The sequence below is a fragment of the Montipora foliosa genome, chromosome 7 (genome assembly GCF_036669935.1).
Source record: "Montipora foliosa isolate CH-2021 chromosome 7, ASM3666993v2, whole genome shotgun sequence".
NCBI lineage: Eukaryota > Metazoa > Cnidaria > Anthozoa > Scleractinia > Acroporidae > Montipora > Montipora foliosa.
In genome coordinates this window covers 16,888,768-16,913,045 of record NC_090875.1, presented here as the reverse complement: position 1 = coordinate 16,913,045, position 24,278 = coordinate 16,888,768, and the positions used below count along the sequence as shown (strand labels likewise).

Here is a 24,278-nt window from a genome sequence, read left to right as displayed (position 1 = left end):
CTATAATTATTTCCTAATACATTTTTCCTTGTGTATAAAGTGGTTTTCAATTGAGTGTCAAAAGTAATTAATGAATTACTTTTGTTTTGCATTAGAGCGATTTTCAAATGAGTGTCGTAAAACCAAAACCAAAGTAATTACTTTGGCCAATCAAAAAGGACGGACACAATCCAGTAAACCAATCAAAACTCAAAGTAATTACACGTAGCCGACACAAAGCGCGGGAAAATGTGCACGCGCGAGTTACGATTGGTTTTGGTTTCACTTCTGATTGGTTGAAAAAGTGGCGCGAGAACTTTGAACCAATCACTGAGTGAAGTAATCATAAACCAAAGTAATTCTCTCATTACTTTCGACACTCAATTGAAAACCGCTCTACTTCGCTCAGTGATTGGTTTAAACTGAAGTTCTCGCGCCACTTTTGTAAACCAATCAGAAGTGTAACCAAAACCAATCGTGGCTTGTGCGTGCACAGTTTTCCGCGCTTTGTGTCGGCTACGTGTAATTACTTCGAGTTTTGATTGCTTTACTGGATTGTCTCCGTCCTTTTTGATTGGTCAAAGTAATTACTTTGGTTTTGGTTTTACGACACTCGATTGAAACTCGCTCTATTTGTTTCTGATGGGATCTGCTTTTAATGTCAGGTACAAGAGTTTGGTCTGTCAGAGGTTCGCGACTTGATTCCTAACGGAAGACACAATGCTGTCACAGAAGAAAATAAAAAGGAGTACGTAAAATTAGTCTGTCAGATGAAGATGACAGGAGCTATTCGGAAACAGATTGATTCATTCCTTGAAGGATTCTACGAAATCATTCCCAAGCGTCTGATATCAATCTTCGACGAACAGGAGCTGGAGTTGCTGATATCCGGGCTGCCAAATATTGATTTGGACGACTTGAAAGCCAATACAGAGTACCACAAATATACGGAGAATTCGTTACAGGTGTGTGAAGCTTTTGTTTGCAACGTTAAGGGACTAGGAAGGTTTGCTAAATGGTATGACGTAGTTTAAGAAACGACGACGGCTACGTCGAAGAACACGTCACCCCAAAATGTGAACGTTGTACTATCGTAAGTCTTTCGCGATTTTCCACCTAGTTTACCTTGTACCGTGTTGGCGAACTATCCTAAATATCAATAGACCGTTTTACAGTTAAGTGCTTAGTTACCTGGCCTTTAATTGAAAGTGAGCCTTGGAGTTGACATACAGGCCTCCCATTTTTATGGTAATGATTTTATTCTCATACCAATTGGTTTGAATTTACATAAGAAAAGCAATGAGGTTTCTATCAAAACGAGGTCAACTCTAGCCTCACTTTCATTCATAGGCCAGGTAACTGAGCACACAACCCTAACTTATCCTCTTTAAACCAATGATATCTATTGTTATGTGGCATTGTTGCTGCTGTCGCCGTCGCTTATTTCCCTTTCGTAAACGGTCGTTGCCATTTGAAACGGCCGATTGCATTTTTTAGCTCTGAATTACACTCATTTGGTCTAAGAACTCAAAAGGTTGCGGTTACTGGGAGTTGTGTCTCGCTGGTCATATGAGTTAGGGTTCGGGTTAGGGTTCTATTTAGGGTGAGGGCTAAGAACCCAAGTTCGAGTCTTCAAATTTTCGGACTCTTTTTTTCCTCCAGTTTTTCTTTTATAAATGTGTTTTTTCTCCTTTTTTGTCCTAATTTTTGTTAATACTTTTTCTTAGTTTGTTTCTTTTAATTTTCTTTGAAGTGAAGTGTGTAGTCGACCGTTATAAATGGCAAGGACCGTTTACGAAAGGGAAATTTGCGTAACCGTCGACTATTTTAAAGCCCCCTATTACACAGCACTTGTATTCAAGAGAGAAGCCATTAATGGATAGTGTAGTTGGTATCACAAATGGTTTGGGTCAACAGGCTTGGAGGCAGCGTGGTGGAGTGGTTAGGGCGTTGGATTTGCATGCGGCTGCTCCGGGTTCAAATCCCGTTCCAACCTCTGGTTAGAATTTGTTTCCGGTTGTCCCGGATTCAACTCTACCTCGCTTTGTAAATAGCCAACTGATTGCCTCCTGCCAGTTGGGGTTCTTAATAATGTTTCTGTTAACTTTGAATTGTTTCTTTCACATTGTTAAAAGTGGGGTGCCTGTAAACTAGCTTGATAGCTAAGTGCACTTCCAGTATAAACAAAGCATTTACATTTACATGTACAACAGGCTGCCTTCGGAAAGCGTCGAATTGTCGACGGGTATGGTTTCTAAAGAAACTGTGCTGCTGAGTTGCTGGGTGATTGAAACGCGAAAATTTCGTTCTATTAAGAACGTTGACTTTTCAAGCGTTAGCCCTTCGTCAAAGCGACTACAAATCTGGTGACTTCTGCCTATCGTTTGTTTTGTTTTGGAAACTGTAAAGTTCAAGGTGGCAGGGGCTGATCACCGAGTAAGTAACGGGATTAGAGAACGATGCTGGGTCCGGCCTGTTTGTCAAAATTGCGCTTTGATCGAATTAGTTGCATTTATGGACGTAAAGTTGTAGTGCTCATGTTCTTTATGAAACTTCATTTGTTTGTAGTGCGTTATTATTTAGCTCTGCTCACGTTATGAAACTTTATTCTTCCAGATTCAGTGGTTTTGGCGAGCATTGCGGTCATTTGACCAAGCTGATCGTGCCAAATTTCTGCAGTTTGTCACTGGCACGAGTAAGGTTCCATTACAGGGGTTCGCTGCACTGGAGGGTATGAATGGATTCCAAAAGTTTCAAATTCACCGCGACGATAGATCCACAGATAGATTGCCCTCAGCGCATACATGGTGAGTTCGTTTTCAACTAGAGTTTGCAGGGACGGATCGTAATGCGCAAGACGTCGTCTGAAACAGTCTCAGAGAAATGCACGCGTGGACACACGCACACGCACACTTTGGGGTGTGTCTGACTCTTGTTGTAGCATTTTGTTATTTCTCATTTTCGTTGTTCTACCTCGATACTTAACCACATTTTCACCTTCACTTGTTAACAACATTTTTACCGTTCTTTTTAGTTTCAACCAGCTCGATCTGCCGGCTTACGAGACGTACGATAAGCTTCGCTCGATGTTAAACAAGGCGGTTGATGAATGCCCTGAGGGATTTGGCCTGGCTTAAATGAAGCTTACATGATTTCTTAAGAGCAGTGTAACGACTGTACGAAAGAAACCTTCACTTCAAATCAAGGTACAGACATTCTTTGTCTGATGGAAACTGCAGAGTTTGAAATCATTGGAAGGCTCCTTTCCCACAAGAATGAACTAATAAAGTTTTCAAATTTTTCGCGTGGAGTAATTTAAAGTGATCAGTACCATAATGGCGGCGTTCTTGTGTAGTCCAGTTTTGAGCAGACAGTGGAACTTCTCAAGACAGAAGTTGGATTCTCTGATGGTCGTGGTGGTGATATTCGTGAAGTCATCGCAGAGACTGCCGCCCCTCTTACTGGATAAAAAGTTAAACTCATTATATGGAGGCAAACAAGAAATTTGGGGTAACTTATTAATCAGCCGCCTTTTTCAAAGATTAAGGAAGAACGCTGTCACGTAAGGACATTGTGTCACTCATTTGCATTACCTGGAAATGTCACGCCGTACTTAACTTTAACCAGGCGCGAATTTCCTCCGAACTTTGTTGGTGTTGCTCTATCAGCACTGGAGAAAAAAAGTTTCTTTTGTATTAGAATTATTTGACGGGTGTAACAACACCTTTTTAGGCGTTAGCGAAGAAAATTTATCTTCTCTTGAAAATGTGAGTTGCAATAAAAACCGTGATTTGGGTACATGTTCTCACGCTACAGGAATCTAAGTTGTCATGCGACTCGTCTATTCTTTGGACGCGGTAATTTAAATTCTTGAGATTTCCTAAGTATGTTTAATTATATAAATTTACAGCAGATTTTGAAACAATAAAGTAAAACGGTTTCTATTTTCGTGTACGTGTTGGCTGTTTCTGGTTAAGTAAACGTAAAAGGATTGCCACAACTTACTTTTTTTTTTAAGTGAAATTATCTTGGCTTCTTTTATAAACGCTTTTTAGAGTAGATCCGGAGACATTGTCTGAGAAACTATATAATGTATGGGGATCTCCTTCACTTTCTCTTCCTTCCTTCCCTCCTTCCTCCCTTTTTCCCTTCCTTTCTTCCTTCCTCCATTCCTTCCTCTCTTCCACCCTCCCTTCATTGCTTCCTCCCTCCCTCCCTTCCTCCTGCCTTTCTTCCTTCCTCCCTCCTTCCTCCCTCCCTCCCTTCCTTTCTTCTTTTTTTCCTCCCTCCCTCCCTCCCTCCTGCCTTTCTTCCTCCCTCTCGCCCTTCCCTCCCTCCCTTCCTTCCTTCCTTCCTTCCTCCCTCCCTCCCTCCCTCCCTCCTGCCTTTCTTCCTTCCTCCCTCCTTCCCTTCCCTCCTTCCTCCCTCCCTCCCTTTCTTCTTTCCTTCCTCCCTCCCTCCCTCTCTCCCTTCCTTCCTCCCTCTCGCCCTTCCCTCCCTCCCTCCCTTCCTTCCTTTCTTTATTCCTCCCTCCCTCCCTCCCTCCCTCCCTCCTGCCTTTCTTCCTTCCTCCCTCTCTCCCTTCCTTCCTTTCTTCCTTCCTTCCTTCCTCCCTCCCTCCCTCCCTCCCTCCTGCCTTTCTTCCTTCCTCCCTCTCTCCCTTTCTTCCTCCCTCCCTTCCCTCCGTCCTGCCTTTCCTCCTTCCTCCCTCTCTCCCTTCCTTCCTCCCTCTCTCCCTTCCTTCTTCCCTCCCTCCCTCCCTCCTGCCTTTCTTCCTTCCTTGTTGTAAAACCTTGTTTTCGCTAGCTTGCAAGCACAGGAGCGCTTATTTCACCGTGAAAAAAACGGGCCTGACGTAAGCGCCAGTGCAAGGATCAAAATTTTAACCTTTCCTTGTTCTTGCGCTTATGCTTGCGTTCGTTTTCGTTCGCTTGTGTTGTGTGAAAACGGGACGTAACGCAACCACAGCGCAAGCTGTCCGATGAAAAAGACCGGTTCTGGGGCCCGTTTCCCGAAAATTCTGAATCATTTGGGGTGTCACGATTCCCTCTATATCTTATGAACAGAGGGATTTTAAGACAACAAACTTCACAATCAATCTGCTTTTTGTGATTTTGAATGCATGTCAAAAGAACAGTTTGTCAAGACAAGCGAATGGTAGATTCATAAATGACTTATCGGGCCCGAAAAGCTTTCGGGAGGTTGGAGAACTGGACCCCTGGATTCCACTAGCAGCGCCGCGTTATAAGAGAACATGGAGTCTGTCTATGCGTTGTGTGCTTGTGCTTGCTTTATGGTTCGTTTGCACTTGAAACGAATCTCTTGTTCTTGCGTCGCTAGTGAAAACCAGGCTTAAGAAAATTATCTTTGACTTGATTAGAAAAAAATAATACAAATAAAGATTGAGTAGAACTTGAAGGAAAAAAATGAAATGAAACTACTGTTCCAAAAAAGTCAACAATTTTGAGGTTGTAAGATTACAGCTCTTATTCATTACCATTTTCCAAAACGGGGATAAAACAAAAAAGGTCTCAAATTGTAATGAAAACAGTAAACGACTTGCGAGAATATCTCATGCGACTGCGCAGATTATATATACAAGGAAACTAAATAAGTCCGATCAAATGATCACCAGCAACTTTTGATTCTCAGTGGGTATAGTAAGTGCTTCTTGACTCAATCTCGTCCACAGATTCCTCTTTTCTTTTGGTCAACACCAAGAACACGGACTCGAGGCGCTTCCAATTTGTTCGCAGTCGTGGCGAAGGTCCATTTTTGCAACCGTTGACAGCCACTGTTGTTTCAAATTTCTGAGCGTGCGCAGACGAGCCGGAAGTCCGTGATTAGCGGACTTCCTGCCTTGGAAGTGGCCAGAGTCCGTATTCTTGGTGCTTACCAATCTTGTCAATTTGAAAAATTACTTCAAAAAAACAAAGTAAACGTAACACAATCTTGCACATGCGGAGGAAAATCACCCCTCCCCCGTGTTCCGCGAAAGCGAGGCAATGCAAATATCGCGCACCTCTCACCATACAAACAGTTGCCACGATTTGACCTGATTTGGGAATGGTAAGTTGAATTGCTGTCAAATAACTACCGTTTCGACTATTTTGAGGAATCTCGATTGCCGGTGAGTAAGAAGTATTTTTTTGTACGCATGCATGTTTCGTCTGTTTGAATTTTTTCCTACAGTTGCCATTGCTCCTTTCGTCCTTTTCAGTAGTTATCGGAAGTTATCGGTAGTTATCGGAAGGTCGTTCGTTCGACTCGTGCAAGGGAGCACTCAATTTTTTCCGACTCTCCCCGAGTCACCATCAAGAAATAACAGCTCATGTAAGTCCTCTTCCCAATTCCGGCATTTACTCTATAAAATCCTTACGGAAAATTTGAACACGGTGCTTCTGGAAAAATCGCCATAAATTTAATGTGGATAGCCTACCCTAGAAAAATTCATTCGACATTCTCTCCATGAGTTGTCAGGACGGGTTTACGTGGGAATTTGAGTTCAATTCTCCCACCTTTAATGGGTCAATTAACCACCACCGGGAGGGCTGTGGGGGCAGGAAGGGAGCAGGAATTGCGCAATCGTGCCAGCACGAGTCTTCCACCAATGTGACTTGATTCCCAGTCTTGACGTCACATGTGGGTTGCATTTGTTGGTCCTATACACCTTATTCCATAATGGCCGCTGATTTATGCGGATACAAATTGGCCCTTGTTGCTTCGTTCAAGATAAAATATTCTTTTGAATTTTAGTTTAAGAACGAGTCATCAAGGGCTAATTTGACTAAAAACAAAAGAATATTTAAATGGCGGCCATTTTGGAATAAGGTGTATACTCTGTTTCGAGAGCTTTTTCTCCGGATAATTCGGTTTTACTCTCTCCTCAAAAACTAATGTTTGATTTTTGTCCACACTAACGCGTTTTCAAAAACCTCCGGCTCCCTGAAAACGGATAACAAGATCCGCGTCCACACTAGCGTTTTCACATCGTATTTGGCCGTCCACACTAGAGACTGAAAAAGGAGATCTAAAGATGCGTTTTTGTTACCAGGCTTTGTTTACGTCTTGGCGTGCGGGAAAATTTGAGGCATGCGTAATATAATGACGTCACACGTATTCGAAAACTTCCGTTTTCACCGTCTACACTAGAACGATAGACCTCCGTTTTAAAAAGTCTGCACCGCACCGTTTTTATAAATGGAGGTTTTCGGAAACGGAGGAAGAGAAACCGGAGTACCCGGGAAAATACCTCTCAGAGCAGAGTAAGGTACCAACAAAAATAGAGAGCTTAAGCACGCGCGTTCTTGAGACGCGGACGGCAACCGGAAGTGAATTGTTTTCCCTTTTAACTTGTCTTTACACACCCACATTTACATTGCTAAGTATCTTTTCTCCATTAGAGATGGTAAGTATGAAAATCTGGGAGACACCACTGTCCTCGCACTCGAAACGATCGCTTCCGGTTGCCGTCCGCGTCTCAAAAACGCGCGTGCTTAAGCTTCCTATCCTACGATACGCAGTCGTTAGAGAGGCACGGTCAAAGTACACTCTTCAGACTGACGTCAAATGGCAGTTTTCTGCTGATCATTTTTTCTCTTTGTAGATCGACTACTACAGTTAACAGAGGAAAAATGAGCTGACATCAAAATGTGACGAAACGTAAGTACAATCTTTAAAATAAATGACCTCCTTTTATCGCGACCTCGGTTTCCTTGTGGAGGAAAGAAGCCGGGGTGTTTTTACACGCACTTTTACATTGATGCACCTCTTTCTTGCCTATATCAATAGAATTTTTTTTTGAATTTTTTTTGTTCGGAAATTGTTTTTTTGCTACCCGACTTAACAATGTCGAATTTCGAGAGGACGAAACTGACTCCTGTCATTCAGTGCTAATAGGACAAAAAGGTTTTCACCTGTGTTTCAATTGTCTTTCGATCCCTCTAAAAAAACAATCAAGCGTTTTAAAGCGTTGAAAGGTTCGAAACCCTCTTTTGCATTCAGAAAACTCACTTCCGCTTTGGCTTTTTTCAGGTATTAACTTGCTATTTTTTGTACTGGATTTTTCGGGTTTTTTTCCTGAATGCTGCGACCGAGAGATTTTCATGTTCTGAATTCCGGAAAAAATTCACCTGTGTTGATGCAGCCTGAACTGACAAACTTTAGATGAATAATTGATTACTTTGAGCTGGCTTTTGCCATGGAAACCATTTTATAGCAAATGTTAATATGGCGATCTTAAAGTTAGACACTGATCCAAATTCACTCTTTTTAGCGGTCTTGACAAGACTAGAAGCTTTCTCTGGTGTGGCAATCACTTCGTAAAGCGAGAAGAAGGAACAATCGATCTATGGAACGAAAGAAAGAAGCTTTGATCGCTCTTCCGCCCGTCCAAGGTTTGTACGTTTCTGTCGTTATTGTCCTAAGCTTAGTATAGAGGCTATATGTAAGGCGGAAAAGCCGTTTAAATTAAAAAAACGTGTAGTATTTGTTGTCAAGCCACAGGTCGGCTCAAACCCGTATGCAAAAGGTGTATGATTTTCTTTTTTATTAACACAGTATTTTAGATGTGACGATAACTTATCAACCGAGTCTTGATTCATTGATTCAGTCGATATTTCATGATATATATGCTACATATTTTACGGCTAAAATTGAAATTGTGTTTCTGTAGCATTTCATCTAACCTGTGATATTTTGTTCCGTAGAAATAGTCCGATTTTTTCCACATGTTAATAACTTTAAACTCTTAAAATGTATGGTTCGTTTGCAATTTGCAAGAGCCATTATGTTACAAAGCAAAGCCTCTGTTGAGGAAATCCATTAAAATAAAGAAACCAAAGTGTTGATCATGTGTATTGCACAACTTTATCGCGTTTTCTGCTCGATTTCGTCTTTACAACCAAACCAACGAGCACGTACTGATCTTTTACTTATTTATTTAACTGACAAGTTTGTGCCCCACAAAATATTAATATTTGCGAAAAAATTATGTACATTTGGCATTGATATACAAAAGCTCCTTTGTTGCTATTTTAACGAAACAACAAACGTAATCTCAAGAAAAAAATTTCATAGATCTCCTTTCTACATCAAGTTCAAAACCTTTGTAATTCTGAAGATCTGTTCTTGGTCTATTCTTTATTCTCACTTTACTACAGAAATTTGACCGACTTATGCTGTAGTTTTAAAATTCAAATAGTGAAATCCATGGGGTTGAAAAAAGCAATTCATATATTATTCCATGTTGACAAATGATACTGTCATCAAAAAAAGATTGAATGATTTCATATATTTTTGACGGTGAATTTGCAAGCATTCTTTACCGATATGATTTTTAAACTCTAAATATAGCTTTTCTTCTTGGATTCAATTTTTACATTGTCTCGATAAAATGAGGAACGCATGCCTGCATCACGTGTGTTTTCCGCTCTGGTGCCAGCTTTCGTGAGGATTTGCCTGAAAATCCATAATTTTGTTCGAATTCCAATTAAGGTAATCCTGGATTACTGGAAACTTAAATTGCAGGTTATTTACTGATCGAAAAAGTTGCAACAAGAATTTTAACCTTCAGTTTTGCAAACTTTTAGTTTCCCTTAATTCGGCATAAAATTACACTGTTAAGTCCTTTTGGACGGGCAATTTATAAAATCTCGCTTGGTATATTTTATCGCGGATTAGTTTTGATCGGCTTTCGATCAACTGGACCCAGTCGTGTAGCAGTCCTACAATAGGGACCAACAAGGTGTTTTTCATTTTTTTAGACGCACGAATAACCATTCTCAAGGGTAAAAGCCCGGGCAATCGGCGTCAACATTTTCTTTAACATCTGTTCGATTTTGTTGAACGATGTTCAACGATGTTGACTAATGGATTGGGCAAACGGTTTTAGCATATCATACATCTTATTCCAAAATGGCCGCCATTTTAGTATTCTTTTGTTCTCATGTAAATTGGCCCTTATGGCCTCATTTTCAAACGTAAAATTCAAAAGAATATTTAACCTTGAATGAGGCCATAAGGGCCAATTTGCATGGAAACAAAAGAATACCAAAATGGCGGCTATTTTGGAAAAAGGTGTATTCAACATTTGATTCAACAAGGGGGGCCGGAATTTTACGAGTAAAGTAAAGTAACCATGTTTAACGTCGATAACTCGTAACAGTAATTCAACTGACAAACCTGAGGTCGACGGTGCGCTCATTTTACTCCTCCCTCTCCATCAGTACTCCGTTTTACGGGTATTTAAAGCTACTTAGCTACACTGAAAGGAAAGAAGTCGAAACAAGGATGCGAGATTCGGGAATCGAACTCAGGACCTCTTTCACCAAGGCCGCGCACAAACCGACTGTGCCATCCTTGCTCCTTAACGAGTCCTGCAATTTGATTGGATCTGGGAGCAGGCGGAATTTTTCTATCTTGCTCGCCAACCCGGGCGGAATTCCAGGCCTGGTTGCGCGAGCTTGTGTGATGAGCCGGCGTTGGGACAAAAAATGCATATTTTGAATACATGTTTTCAAAAGTAAACAGTGTTGCTTTACAAATTAATAAATATTGTGAACAGAATTAAGCGATCATTGTGGTATTGCCTGATATTTCTCGTTTGATAATAAGCATCGCAGGCCAGCCTTAAAGTGAGAGTATCACGGTACTGCGCATAAGCCAATCGGAAGCGACGTTATAATTCGCGCGGGAAATTTACACGTACATTTTACAAGAGGACGGACGAAGCTGTCCCAGCCTGCCCTCATACCGACCCAACATCAAGCTGCAGACTTGCGGCCCGTTTCTCGAAAGTCCCGAAAACTTTTCGGGCCCAAAAGCCATCTGTGAAATTGCCAACCACTTGATTTGGAAAGCCGATCTTTTAACATGCTTTCAAGGTACCAAAAAGAAAATTAAATGTGAAGTTTGACGAATTAATTGCTCTCCGTTCTTGAGTTACAAAAGGAATTGTGACACCCGAAAATGGCCCGTAAAGTTTCGGGACTTTCGAGAAACGGCCCCCTGGCCCCGGTTGTTCAAAAGGTGGATAACGCTATCCAACGGATAAATCGCTATCCAGCGCTACCCACCCTTCGAACAACTGGAACGGCTCGGTATCGACTCCTCCCCGGAAGCTCACGGATTTTTTCCGAGTATGCCCGAGGCGTCATTGATATATAATCTCTTCATTGCCATTTCATTTTAGCAACGCCGAGTTCTGAAAAACACTGCCATGACAAGCCGATCAGTCCGCTGACCAAATGGCAAATTCAGCGATACAGTACGCCAAACTCGTTGTATTGTCAGGAAGAATTGGTGAACTACTGGTTACATCGAAACCATATCCGAGTTGTTCAGAAACTTCCCAAAATACATCCCACAGTGCTGGTAAGAAATCAGAGCAATTTTTTCTGTCACAGTTTCCAGTTTTTGCCCCTAAACGAAAAAAAAAAGAAAAGAAAAAACAGCAACCATTTTTGTACCCCAAACTCTTCATCCGGTAACTGGACTCTATTCTCATTCATACGCTTTCTTTTGTTCGGTAAAAAAATATATATGGCCGCTGATCAAATGATATTTTGGTTCTCTCCCTTGGGACTGGAGTGACTCGTGTAAAATTTTGAAAACAAATCGTAATGGTACCAGAATTTTGATTTGTGGACGCAAAGAGACTGGACTTAATTGATAGGGAACTTAAGCAACGACAACGGCGACGGCAACGAGAAAATCATTTCAAAATATAAATTCGCGTTATTTTAATCACTTATTGACTATTGCAACCTTTTTAATATGACAAGGGTGTGGTAGTTCCTCAAAAATGACACTGGTCGGAACGGCACTTTATTTATCCTCAAGTGCTGACGTTCTTCACAAAACCTCAAATTTAGCTATTTCACGTTGTTGTTTTGCTGACGAAGGCAAAGAAATGGACAAAAGTGAAAAACGCACGTGCAGAGCGTGCAAAGCTATTATTTTTGCTCACTAAATATGCTAATTTGCGACGTTCCCGTTGCCGTCGCCGTTGTCGTTGCTTTAAGCTCCCTAATGATCTACGAAGGGAACGAAAACGCCAATAACAGTAACTATGATTGGTTAAAAGAGGAAAAATGATCGTGCTGCACGTGCGGCACGCTTTCTGGTACTCAGGCCCACTCCCCAAAACAAGAGCGTGAAAAAAAAACCAGATTTATGATGACGACAACGTGAACATACAACATCACTTATTTAGCGTTCATTTTCTATCTTTACTTTGAAACCGTTCGTACTAATGTCATTGTTGAGTAGCACGCCTTTTTTGCACGTAGTGAACAATATGGTATTATCGTAAAACACGTAAGATGGCGCTAAGTTGTATTTTGAATTGGCGTTTCTTTGTCTTGGCTGTGGTTATCTCATAAACGACCTATTTCTCGTCGACGATGTCGTTTATAAAGTTTCTCTTTCAATGATGGCAGCTGACAAATGTGTCTGATTTGCTCTTTAGACTAACCGAGGAACGGATGTTTCCAAGTATTTTACCTTCATTCAACCTGCTCCATTTGGCTTGAAAGTGTTCTCGAGAGACACCACACAGAGAAAGGTAGGCTATATCGTTAATTCCATAGACTACAAAAGAGATGAAGACAAGGTGTTTGAAGTATAGTTTGTTGGTTTTAATAATAATAATAATAATAATAATAATAATAATAATAATAATAATAATAATAATAATAATAATAATAATAGTAATAATAATAGTAATAAAATCATTATTAATGAACTTTATTAAGTGTCTAGAGTTCTAGCGCTGCTGGCGCACTGAATTGCGAACACTATACATAGAGATGAAATGGTTGAATTTTTTCTAATTAAAGATTTCGTTTTTTCTGCCGTCCATGAGGTCAATCATTGTTTTTTAACGACGTAACAGACTTTAAGATCCACGACGGCGACTTCGACAAAAACGTCAACCTAAAATAAAACTCTGCTCTGTCGTATGTCTGTCGCGTTATTTCATTTATTTCAGGTAGTACAATTCGGGCAAAGTATTGTAAAAAAAAGTGGGTAGGAGCAATTTCAGAATTAAAATAGATAGAGAAAGGTTCACTTCTATACGTTCAAGTTGTCATCCAAAGCTCAAATTTGGTGATTTCACGTTGTTTTTAATCAAAGTACCGCAAAAATATGTGCTAAAATTTGTGCCTCACGTGCAGCACGATTTAATTTCCTCTTTTAACCAATGGCATCATTGTTTTGTGGAGTCGTCGTTGCTCGATATCTGTAGATCACCGGCAAAAAATAAACTAAAATCAAACAAATGTCTTTGATTTTTGGTAAAACGCAAGTTTTGGCTTAAGTTTGCCGTTCGCCTTTTGCCGCGGGAAACTTGATGGTAAAAAACGACGATGGCAACATTACTGACGACAACGCCGCTCAGCAGGAATATTATTGGCGCGCACTTCAAAGTGCATTTCGTGAAATCACCAAATTTTAGGTTTTTACGAAAACGCGAGCATACAACAATGAACTATTCATTTTCTATTTTACTTTAAACCGTTCGTAGCCATCCAGTTTCAGGATACTTCGCCCATATTAGGGCCGTTTATACGAGAGAAAATAAGCCGCGGCTTACTCTGGCCGCGGCGTACATAATACGCGAAAGGAACTATTTGGACGAGTATAAACTCCCCGGCCAGGATAAGATGTCTGCCGCGGCTTACTCTGGCCGCTGCTTATTTTCTCTCGTATAAACGGCCCTATTGTAGATAGATAGATAGCTTTATTAAAAATCCATTGCAGCCAAACGGCTGGATTACAGACTGGACAAATGTTTGCTTAATACGAAATACAAAAAGGATGAAAAACTAAATAAAAAAGCTAAAAATACTATATATATATATATATATATTTAAAATTTATGAACGAAAAAGCAAAAATACTATATATATATATATATTATTATATATATTATACGTGATGAAATTTAAGAAATAGCCGCATTATACATGATAAAGCCATTAGGAAATAGCCGCGTTATACATGATAAAACTATTCTTTAGTCTATTTGTTCTGCAAAACGGTACGTTGAAACGTGAAACGTGTTACAACGTGAACAAGGCAGAATGATCGCGAAATAGACTTGCGATAGCGCTAAGTTATATTTTGGAGAGACTTTTTTGTCGACGTTGCCGTTGTCCTCAGTTGTCTAAACACACTTCCAACCACCGGCTTATTTCTATTCACTGTGGCTGCTTTTGAAAGTCCGCCAACAATCGCTGTCAACATGATTGGAGGCAGTAAGAAGCGAAATAGTAGGTTGAAACTTTGAACTCTTGAAAGTCTTTCATGTTTAGGAAATTTGACAACTTACGTTTCTATTCTTGTCCACTAGGCACTGATGGCCCCCCCGGAATACTCTTCACTCTGTCCTCGTTTGCTGAGAAGTCAGCAGAGATCTCAGACGGTATGGATTAAGTAAAAATAATTTAAAGTGTTTAAACTAAAAAGGCTTGAGTTGAAAAAGGAATCCGTTGTGAGGGGAGTTTCCATTGCAGTCCCTTCCGCTTGTCCTCAAGTGGGACGATGCTAACACTTGTCAGCGAACGTTGAAAAAACAAGAAGTTCATGTGCGATTAAACATGGCGACTATGATGTAACCTGCAAACCTCGTGGCTTGCGACAACTCTCGAGACATAGCTGGCAAATGTATAAATACTAGGTGACAAACGAAAAGAGCCAGTGAGAGATGAGTTGTATGTGTCATGCGTCATGGCGGCGATGACATCACACACAGGCAAAAAAAAGATTTGAGGCCTGGCTAGGCTAAGGAAGACTTGTTTGCGACACAACGATGTTGCCTCGGATATTCTCCTCCCAATTTAACCGCCATAGTGTTATCAAAGGAAGGCTGGTGTTTCGCGACAACGTTTTATAGTTCAGCGATGGCCTAATGAGCAAACACAAATCTGTAAGCTCTGCTATTCTCATCATATCAAGGACGTGAAATCACCAAATTAGGTTTTGACGACAGCGAGGAACCTCTCGTTCTCTATTTTACTCTTAATCGTAACTATTGCAAAATTCTCGCATCTGATTGGTTCTGTGCGCGCCTATTTGTCGTGTAATTGGCGCGCGATCACGTGGGTGTCCAATTTGAACAACTCCAAATTGGATACCTGCAATTGAACACCTACGCCATTCGCGCGTCAATCACATGCACTTGGATGGGGTCTTTCTTGCTCCTTTCCTACTGTTTGCAAAACAGATTGAATATAACTAACTTTTTCACACAAAAAGGTATTCAAAGACCTTTTATCTTCGAATTTTGTTCTGATTTTCTTGCATTTTGTGATAGTTACGATTAATTAGTAATAGGACTTAGTGTCGTAAAGTTCAGGGGTAATCATGATCGTAATTTCAAATCACTCTCACGATTACTCCCTTAATAATCATAACCATTACAATTTTCTAAAATTTGATTGGCGCATTAACTACTTTATTTTCACTAATTATTGGGTAGGGTTGAAATCGGACGGCAGCTTCTGCAGGTACCAGAGCACAAATTACGTAAAACAAAAGAAACAAAGACAGAAAACAAAATAACTCCAAATAAAGACTTGTCGCAAGTGACCAAAAACGCAATGCTTTCCGGTGCCTGCAGAAAGACCCAATCGGGCAGTGAAATCGGGCAATTGGCTGTAATCGGATACCTGAAATCGGACAGTTACATCAGCCAATCATATTAAGTGCACTCAGCTTAATCCACCAATCACTGAATTTATCACAATAACCATAGCAACAACCACTTACCCTACCAAACTGGGGACAAATTTGTAACATGAGACAAAGAAAAAGGAATGCATTAATTTTGCTTCTCAGAAATTGTAATGGTTATGATTAATTGTTAACAGGACTGAGTGCAGTCCAATTCGGTCTATATCATACTAGTGGTTAAGCAAATCGGACTCCCGCTACGCGGTCGTCCGATTTTGTTAGTCACTCGTATCCAGGTGTTCTGGTGACGTAATTCGGAGGACTGGGGAGAAAAATTTTAACGCCGTATCCCACAACCGCGCGCGGCGTTATTTTCGAATTCGGCATGGTAGAAGCGAGGTTAGAGCTCGTCGGGTCTACTTCAATGTTCATTCAGTAACAGGAAATGTGGTAGAAACGGAATGATCTGTTGAGTTTTGGCGATGGAAATACTGCAGGGAGTTTGGAAACAACACCTAAGGCCGCGCGCGGCTGTGGGATACGGCGTTAAAATTTTTCCTCCCAGTCTTCCAAATTACGTCACCAGATCACCTGGATGATTACAGACCAAATTGGACTCCACTCTGTCCTATTACTATTACGAAACCCTCGTAACCAGTTTACTCTTAGGATACTTCATCCACATTGTACGACGTGAACGACATGGAATAATCGCGAAAGACTTTGCAACAGTGCAAAGTTATGTTTTGAGATGACATTGTTGTCGACGTCGCCGAAACAGATCTTTTTAATTCCCCAGTGTAAAAGTGGACCAAGTTGAAGTCACCACGTTTTGATAATACAATAACGTGAAACTCTGGAACACTTTACGGTGACTTTCAGATTAATTTCTCCGACGACTTTTCTTTAACCGTCGTCGTCAGAACTTTTTTGGTGTTTTTCTTCTCGATCTCAAAGCAAAGATAACGAGAAACGTTTTTTTTTTTAATGGAAATTTTACCACAGAAAACGCTCCCTCGAGATCCTGTGATTCGAGTCGGTGGAGGATACCGAAGACTCAGCTGGAAGGTAAATACTTCAATGCAGTCATCAAAAGTTGAGTTGTGCTAATAAATTAAATCACAGGCACAAACAATTGTTTAAACTACAAGGGCCATCAGTTTATTGGGCGCACACCGAAGATATAGGTGGTCATGGTGATCATGTTGGTCACGATGTTGATGACGATGTTGGTACCAATGAGCGGTAATCGGCCGCCATCATGGGATCCGAAACTTACCCTTTGACCTTCCTATCACGTGGTCGGATGCTCTATCACTGAGCTAGAAGAGGCTCGTGAAAGCTACAGGAGGTCATTCAACTAGGTTCTTTTTGCAATTGTTTCGTTATACTGTTAGGGTTCAAATTGTCGAAATGGATAATTTTCGCCCTCTGCATTCACTGCAGTTGACCTCTCTCTTTACAAAAAGGTGAATGTGCAAATTGTGAGTTTGGGCTGCCTGCAGGGGGTTGGGGAGGCAGGAGGGAGTCTGGTTCCTTGCCTCTCGCCTTAATACTCTCCAGAGACCTGACAGTATGAGGTGATTGCTTTCTGTTACCAGGTTCTAGACGTCCTTCCATCCATTGGCGCCTACAATTCGGATTTTCCTCCTTTCAGTTGCAATTCCTGTCACGCAAGCTTACCTGTCGTTGAGAAAATCGTAAGTTCTCGTGGGCGTTTACGCACAATTCTTGCTGCCCCAAAGCGGTGTCACAGATGTGGCACTTCCACCAAGGACAACCAGAAGATAAGGGAGGGAGACTTGCACGAAAGTGTTCTGGACACAATTCACCGGGGAGATTCCAGGTTTATTGTAGATCACAGGAGGTTTGATAATTCTACAGACCGGAGATCTGCTCGGAAAACTGTCGATTTTGAGTTGAGCCCAAGTCCAATGGACTGGCGCGACGACATAGAATCATTCCGTCTTCACATGAGTAGACAAAGTCAACACGATGATGTCATGGGAATTAGTGACAAGGCATCAGACCAGATACGCCCGGAATCTGAAAAAAGTGTGTTTATAACAGAACCTGAGGCCAATGTCGATGACGTAAACAAACCCCCGGATGTGCGATCCGCTTGGGACGATGGCGTCGCACAAGTGGAAGATACAAGGGATCATGGGATTGGACGTGACGACTTAATCAAAGGGCTTAAAACAGGAAGTTTCTCTTCAGATAACGATAATGACTATTTCAGTGATTTTGAGATAATTGAGGATTATGATCCAAAATCTGGATTTTCGGTACGCTTGCGTAGAAAGCCTTTCGGCGAAAATCAAAAGACGAGCTATTTCATCCACGGAATTCAAACCGATGATGGAACGGGGGAGAACTCGAAAGCTACCGGGCGAGAACTTAGTCATCGCTATGACGACAAAAATCTGCGTCAAACACAGACAAACAGTCCAAAACGTAGCGCTGAGAGGAAAACGTCACCTGGAAAGAACCAAAAGAGACAATATTCGCCAGTTAAAAATGGGAACAAAGAAGGGCTTAAACATGAGAGGCAGAGAGGAAGCAAAACGGCATTTCAATCAAAAGCTTCTAAATCACCTTTAAATCGAAGTGAATCTTCCTACACCGTTGCCCTGGACCGACGTGATTTCGTATTCACTGAGGAGCCAATTATGCGGGAGACCGATGACGATGACGATGACGTCATTCTGTACCCCAAAACGAGACTGAGTGAAGAGCCGTTATCCGATGATGAAAGCTGGAGGCAAGATCTTCTGATTTCGAGCACGGATCCGAGAGCTACTATCTCTTCACTAGCTTATCAGGTAAAATATAATGTTACTTGAAGTTTAAGGAACGGTTAGCAGTGTTTTATTGATTTTAACAGCGCGAAGCAGAGCCAGGTGTTTTTTGTACCCCGGAAACTCCGTGCTATTGGACAGCTCCAAAGATACACTGCTGTCGAGGGATAATTTGTGATAGCAAAAACCCATAAGGGTTGAAACATGTAACGGCCCCTTGTTTGCTGGGAAAAAAGCTTGTGAATATTCAATTTGCTAAGTACCATATTTGGAACAACAAGAGCGAGGGATTTCCAAATATGGTACTTAGCACTGAAACATTCAACCAATCAGTTCGCACTGAATATTCGGAAGCTGTGAACGCGCGTTACACGTTTTAACCCTTATGGGTTTCTGGTGATAGTTAATGAGAAAAGCGTGCATTGGAAACTTAAGAACACACAGACTTCTCCTGAGAATAGCGTAGCACACCGTATAAATTTTTCTCCTTTACGTTCTTTTGTATTTTTGTTAATTAGATTTACTGCCCTCATTTGGAAACAAAATTTTTTTCGAATTTGCTCGTCGTAGCGAGGATGGAAAGGCTCATTGACATAAAAACAGGAGAATATTTTATTTGGTCGACATTATGAAAGAGATCCATAAGGAACTGTGCAAAATTTAGAGACCGGCTCGTTCCAGAACAGTCTGCTTCGAAGTGAATATTTAGCCAGCTGATAAGTATTAAGGCAATCGGCCAAGGAACTATCGGAGAATTCTGCAAGAATGTCCACATTCCATACCAAGCGACGGTTTTATAGCCTGTGTCCCGATTTCACCCGAGCCCAAAATCAAAGCTCCAGGCTTTTCGGAATAATCATGCTATACCGGCTTTACGGATGATTACTGCCATCTGACAGTACAGTAAGCTAATGAATTATTAATGAAAGTTCATTTTTAAGAAAAAAGCCTGGTTTGCTCTGAGTGTGTCAGTAATTATGACCAGCAGAACTTGAACAAACACTGCTCTTTCGACTCTTTGCAACGTCGGTGTCATTTTTTAAACAGGACATTACGGAAGGCACTTCTTCCTTCTCTGGCTCGCCCACACAGCATGATGGTTATCTTGCCGACAGCGAAGAAAACGCAGACCTTACTTCATTGCAGGCTCAGATAGAACAGGCGCGCAATGAGGCGAAAAGACACCACAGAAGGAAGAAAGAACAACCTCAATGGCGCAAAGACGCGGAAGAAAGAAAAGAGATAGGTAATGAGAATGCATTTATTGAACCCTTTCATTCCCGTGATCGAAACGTTAATTGTCCTAACTAGTTCCATAAATTTCTTTACTGGGTAGTCATGAGAATTTGGTCATTGATACATCAACATCACACCTCTTTTGTGGATAATAGTCTTCATTCTCAATTCCTGTCTTTCTGACATTGCATTGAAATGACGGTGAGGAGAATTTACATACTGATCACTCCTGTGAGTGACACGCCCTGTCTAACGCGAGACGCTTTTACTCATCAAAGGGAAACCCTTGGTGGTAGGTAACAGGACACTCATTGGAGCCTAGACCATTAACGGTCGAAACGTTAGGCCACAAAGTCGTTTCGCCCACAAGTCGTTCCGCTTACAAGTCAATTCGCCTACATGAAAGTTGATTCGTCTACACTTATAGAGTCGATTCGTTTTCATCGGTGGTTAAATTAATTAATTTACTTAAATCAACTCGTTTGACAAAACCAAATTTTCGTGTTTCACTCCCCCCACTCTCCACACCACAGTTTCTTCAGCCTGAACTAACCCCTTTAAATTGGAGCGTACCCTATTAGGCAAATTTAATAATGCTTTTCTGTCTCAACAGCAAAAGAAGTTTCTTCTCAAGGAAGTCCTTCAGAGAAGTCGACAGACATCCCAGTAGTTTCAGCTCCGGTAACTAACACACAATGGGACAGTGATTGGGAAAGTGATTTCAGCTTACACGTCCAGCCCCTCAGCGACCTAAGTGCGTTGAGCAGTGGGGACGAACAATCGGAGAATGGACCTCAACAAACAGTGAGCCGCCCAAATGATCATGCGCTGACCAGAAAAGGGACTGAAAAAAGAACTACGGATTCCTTAAGAACGGACGAAAGCACTCGGAGTCAAGAGCTTACTGTGAGCATGATAAATAGTGAAGCCCCAGGGGAAGGCACTGACAAAGAAATCCATGTCGAAGAGAGAAAAGTGGCCAGGAAAATTGTTGTCAAACCGATACCATTTATTGACCTAGGTAAGATATGAAGCAATTATTCCACAAGAGAGTAGTGACGAATGCTCGTATCCGTCAAATGCGATTGGATATGTTTTAGAAATAAAACACTGTGACAATCTCACTCTTGATTTATTTTTTTTTATATTATATATATTTTTAAATAGGACAGGTCGTAAAGTTACTTAGAAGCAACTTTTGTTGAGACCATGGTATAATGCCTCTTATTATATACTGAACTAAATGTCACATGTCTGATTGGTCAATGACGAATGCAAAAATACGATATAGAGTGCCATCCGGAAGTTTCTATTGAAACAAAGCGACGGAGTAATATTGTTGAGCATATAACGAATAAAAAGGCGTATGAACTTGCTCGTGCATTTAGCAATGCTTTAAAGGTTCTGAAATTGCACTTGCCTACGTCTCGTGTAATCATTTTTTCGTATACAGTATATATTTTATGGCCGCCAAACTGACCAAAACTGTAGAATTACCGTAACTTTTGGACTTTTCTGGTTGACCGTTAGGTACTCCTGCGTTTGACAGCTATACTCTCGTACGGGAAGGTTGCCTCTTTCGAAAGATACAATATTATAGTTCCTCGAAAACAAAGTATATGTCTTAGTCTACCTGATTATCGTTTGAAGATATAGCTTCATGAGGGAATAAGGAAAACTCGGTAGTGAAAGTGTCCGGCTTATATAGACAAACATAAGTGCTTTACCAATTGATGGATGTTGTAAATCAATTCATATCAACCGTGAAAAAATAGTCTCGAAGTAAAGTGGAGAACCGAAAAAACTCTACTTTGCATATGAATGAAAACTTGTTCGCAAAAGGTATAGTTTATCACTGCGTGGACTAATATCTTGAAATGAGTGAGAAATTGGCGTCTAAAAACAAATGGTTCTGCATCCCGGTAAGAGTACTTATTCTGTTCCATTACTGGAAGAATTTTTTGAATGGCAAAGGTGATATTTGTGTTTCGAATTTCCTTAGGATCGGATGCTGAAGATGCTGTGCCTCGACCAAGGCCTCGCCCCGTACGTGATGAAGGCGAGCTTAGTGACAGTGATTTAAACTTTTACAAGCAACAATTACAAGCTCCTCTTGACAGAAAGAGCATGGAAAAGGGCGAAACTGGCTATGGCCCAGTAGTCTGTAAGGGCATCGATTGTTACAGATGTGGTGCCGCAATTCCTGAATGTGAAGGTGTCTGCCCAAAGTGCGGTACGTGGTGTCAGCGGCAAGGTGGGCCTTGCAATGCTTGCCGGGATGTATGCGAAAGTTGTGGTAAGCCGAAGTACAGATGCTCATCTGTCGATGAAAAATCGGAGGAAAGCGAAGATGACAAGGAAATTGAAGATCTCGACGATTCAAATGGTATGTTGAAACTTCAGAAGGCCCAGGGTCTTCTTGGCCATGTTTAAAGCCGAGAGGACCCTGGGGCCCAACGTAACCGACGCCAGCGAAGACGTTGCTCATGCTTGACTATCTCTTTTGAGGTTTGAATTTACGTTTCATTTTCATATTTTTATAAATGAAATGAAGAAGGCACAAGATACGAGCAATACTCTTTTGGTATACAGAACGTTGTGGCTTCCGGTATGATATCCATATTTAGTATACACTAAAACAGTAAATATCTTTGAAGGCGCGCTCTGATTGGCTACTCAAACGCCAAATATCCTTTGCAACTCACCTCCGAGCAACACACGCGGGATTTGTGCCCGAAAACATTGTAATCATTGCAGGAATAAATGAGAAAAGATCTTTTACAATGACTGCAAAAATTTTCGCGCGCGCATTGGCTAATTTTTATTGTCAATAAGCGGACAGACACATAAATTTATAATTTATGCGATAATGACGCGATGTTGGTCGCGTCAGATGGAAGTTTCTCGCATTTTTGTCTCGCTTTCTTCTCGTGTTTTGACTTAATTTTGACCCCTCTGCCTTTTTGTTATTGTAAAAAACAAATTGATGTCAGTTTTTCATGCGTCTGTCCTGTTATTGACAATGAATTTCGTCATTGTCAAAGTAATTCTGCGGATCCACAGCTACTTTGACAATGTTGTGACGCAATTCATGATCAATAACAGGACAGACGCATGAAAAACTGACATCAATTTGTTAAATTGTTATGTGCCACCTCAGTGTCGGTGGCTAGTGATTTCATAATATCCACCACCAGCCACTTGAACTTCGGTGAATAGTTATTAATTATCCAGGCTTCTATTTCATTTCAAAATTCAATGTGTTTTTCACCTGTTCCTCGCAAACCCTCAGATTGAAACTTTTAACATGTTTTTGTTCTCCACGCCCCAGTTGTTCAAATAATGGATAGCGCCATCCGCCGGATAAATCACTATTCAGTGGATAAGTAATAGTGAAACCAATTGCGTTATCCAGTGGATAGTGATTTATCCGGTGGATTGCGTTATGCACCTTTTGAACAACTGGGGCCAGGGCTTCAGTGGGACGACAAAAGAATGTATTGAAATGCGTACCGCGCACCCCGCACCGCGCAATGCGCATCGCGCATCGCGCATCGCGCACCGCGCACAGCGCACCGCGCACCGCGCACCGCGCACCGCGCACCGCGCACCGCGCACCGGTGGCTCAGTTCGTCGAGCACCGGACTGTCACGCGGGAGGTCGCGAGTTCAACTCCGGCCGGACCAACACTCGTGGTCTTTAAATAACTGAGGATAAAGTGCTGCCTTTGTAATTACATCTGCAGATGGTTAGACTTTTAAGTCTTCTCGGATAAGGACGATAAGCCGAAAGTCCCGTCTCAGAACCCTTCAATGTTAATAATCCTGTGGGACGTAAAAGAACCCACACACTTGTCGCTAAGAGTAGGGCACGTAGTTCCCGGTGTTGTGGTCTGTCTTCTGTTGTGTATCATGGTTGGGAGGGTAAAAAAGGGGCCACAGTAATTGGCGCAAGCTGTTGTGGCGCTCTGCCAGCTTGACTGGCAATGTTAATAAAATAGTACTGTACGTGTAACATGATTTTTATTTTTCATGATTTTCCCTATTAAGTTTTGAAAAACAGCAATTGTGGTTAGCTAGAGGACCAAGAAGTTCATTGCTCATTAGGTTTGTTCAAAGTCGTCTTCGCCTCTTTTACTTTCCAGCTGAAGACAATGACGCCGCGATAGAATTAACAGAAGAGACTGAGCAAGAGCGAGAAGAAAGCTTGGTCAAAGAAAGCGGAGAAATCCTTGAAAGCGTCCAGGTAATTCTATGATAAGGACACGAAGTAACTAATCGCAGATTAACTTGACAAGAGCACTTGGCTCGATAGGAAAAGGTGTATGCAGTGCAATCCCACGCCGATGAATTCTGTACCAGTTGAAGCATTTAAAGGGGCAGTTTAACGGTTTTGCGCATTTCCAAACTTTGGCGCCAGCAGTTGTAAATTTTACGGTTTCTTACTGAACCAGATGATGTTCGTTAATCACTGAGAGTATTACAGCAAATACATTGAATGACTAAGGCCCAAGTTTGGTGGAAGATACTGCGGGTTTACACAGAAAATATCAAATTTAATTTTGGCCTCGAGTTTACTGTACGG

The 24,278-nt window shown here is 41.4% G+C and overlaps 2 protein-coding genes across 5 annotated transcripts in view; both read left to right on the top strand.

Annotated features, from left to right (window-relative positions):
• The window catches only part of LOC138010892 (E3 ubiquitin-protein ligase HUWE1-like), a 78,889-nt gene extending 74,964 nt beyond the window's left edge, over positions 1 to 3,925 (top strand). For all 3 annotated transcript variants that reach the window (XM_068857913.1, XM_068857912.1, XM_068857915.1), the window contains 3 exons: positions 645 to 944; positions 2,596 to 2,786; positions 3,014 to 3,925. In XM_068857913.1, the coding sequence (XP_068714014.1) occupies positions 645 to 944; positions 2,596 to 2,786; positions 3,014 to 3,116 (594 nt within the window). In that variant the 3' untranslated portion in view covers positions 3,117 to 3,925. The remainder of the gene's footprint in view (positions 1 to 644; positions 945 to 2,595; positions 2,787 to 3,013) is intronic.
• A 3,680-nt stretch (positions 3,926 to 7,605) lies between these two features.
• The window catches only part of LOC138010889 (titin homolog), a 35,302-nt gene continuing 18,629 nt past the window's right edge, over positions 7,606 to 24,278 (top strand). The window contains exons 1-11 of one of the 2 annotated variants that reach the window (XM_068857910.1): positions 7,606 to 7,641; positions 8,255 to 8,375; positions 11,171 to 11,352; positions 12,449 to 12,544; positions 14,336 to 14,407; positions 16,663 to 16,725; positions 17,259 to 18,482; positions 19,506 to 19,704; positions 20,308 to 20,715; positions 21,697 to 22,080; positions 23,839 to 23,939. In XM_068857910.1, the coding sequence (XP_068714011.1) occupies positions 8,330 to 8,375; positions 11,171 to 11,352; positions 12,449 to 12,544; positions 14,336 to 14,407; positions 16,663 to 16,725; positions 17,259 to 18,482; positions 19,506 to 19,704; positions 20,308 to 20,715; positions 21,697 to 22,080; positions 23,839 to 23,939 (2,775 nt within the window). In that variant the 5' untranslated portion in view covers positions 7,606 to 7,641; positions 8,255 to 8,329. Of the gene's footprint in view, positions 7,642 to 8,190; positions 8,376 to 11,170; positions 11,353 to 12,448; positions 12,545 to 14,335; positions 14,408 to 16,662; positions 16,726 to 17,258; positions 18,483 to 19,505; positions 19,705 to 20,307; positions 20,716 to 21,696; positions 22,081 to 23,838; positions 23,940 to 24,278 lie in introns of those variants that run through there. The other variant, XM_068857909.1, reaches the window with a different exon arrangement.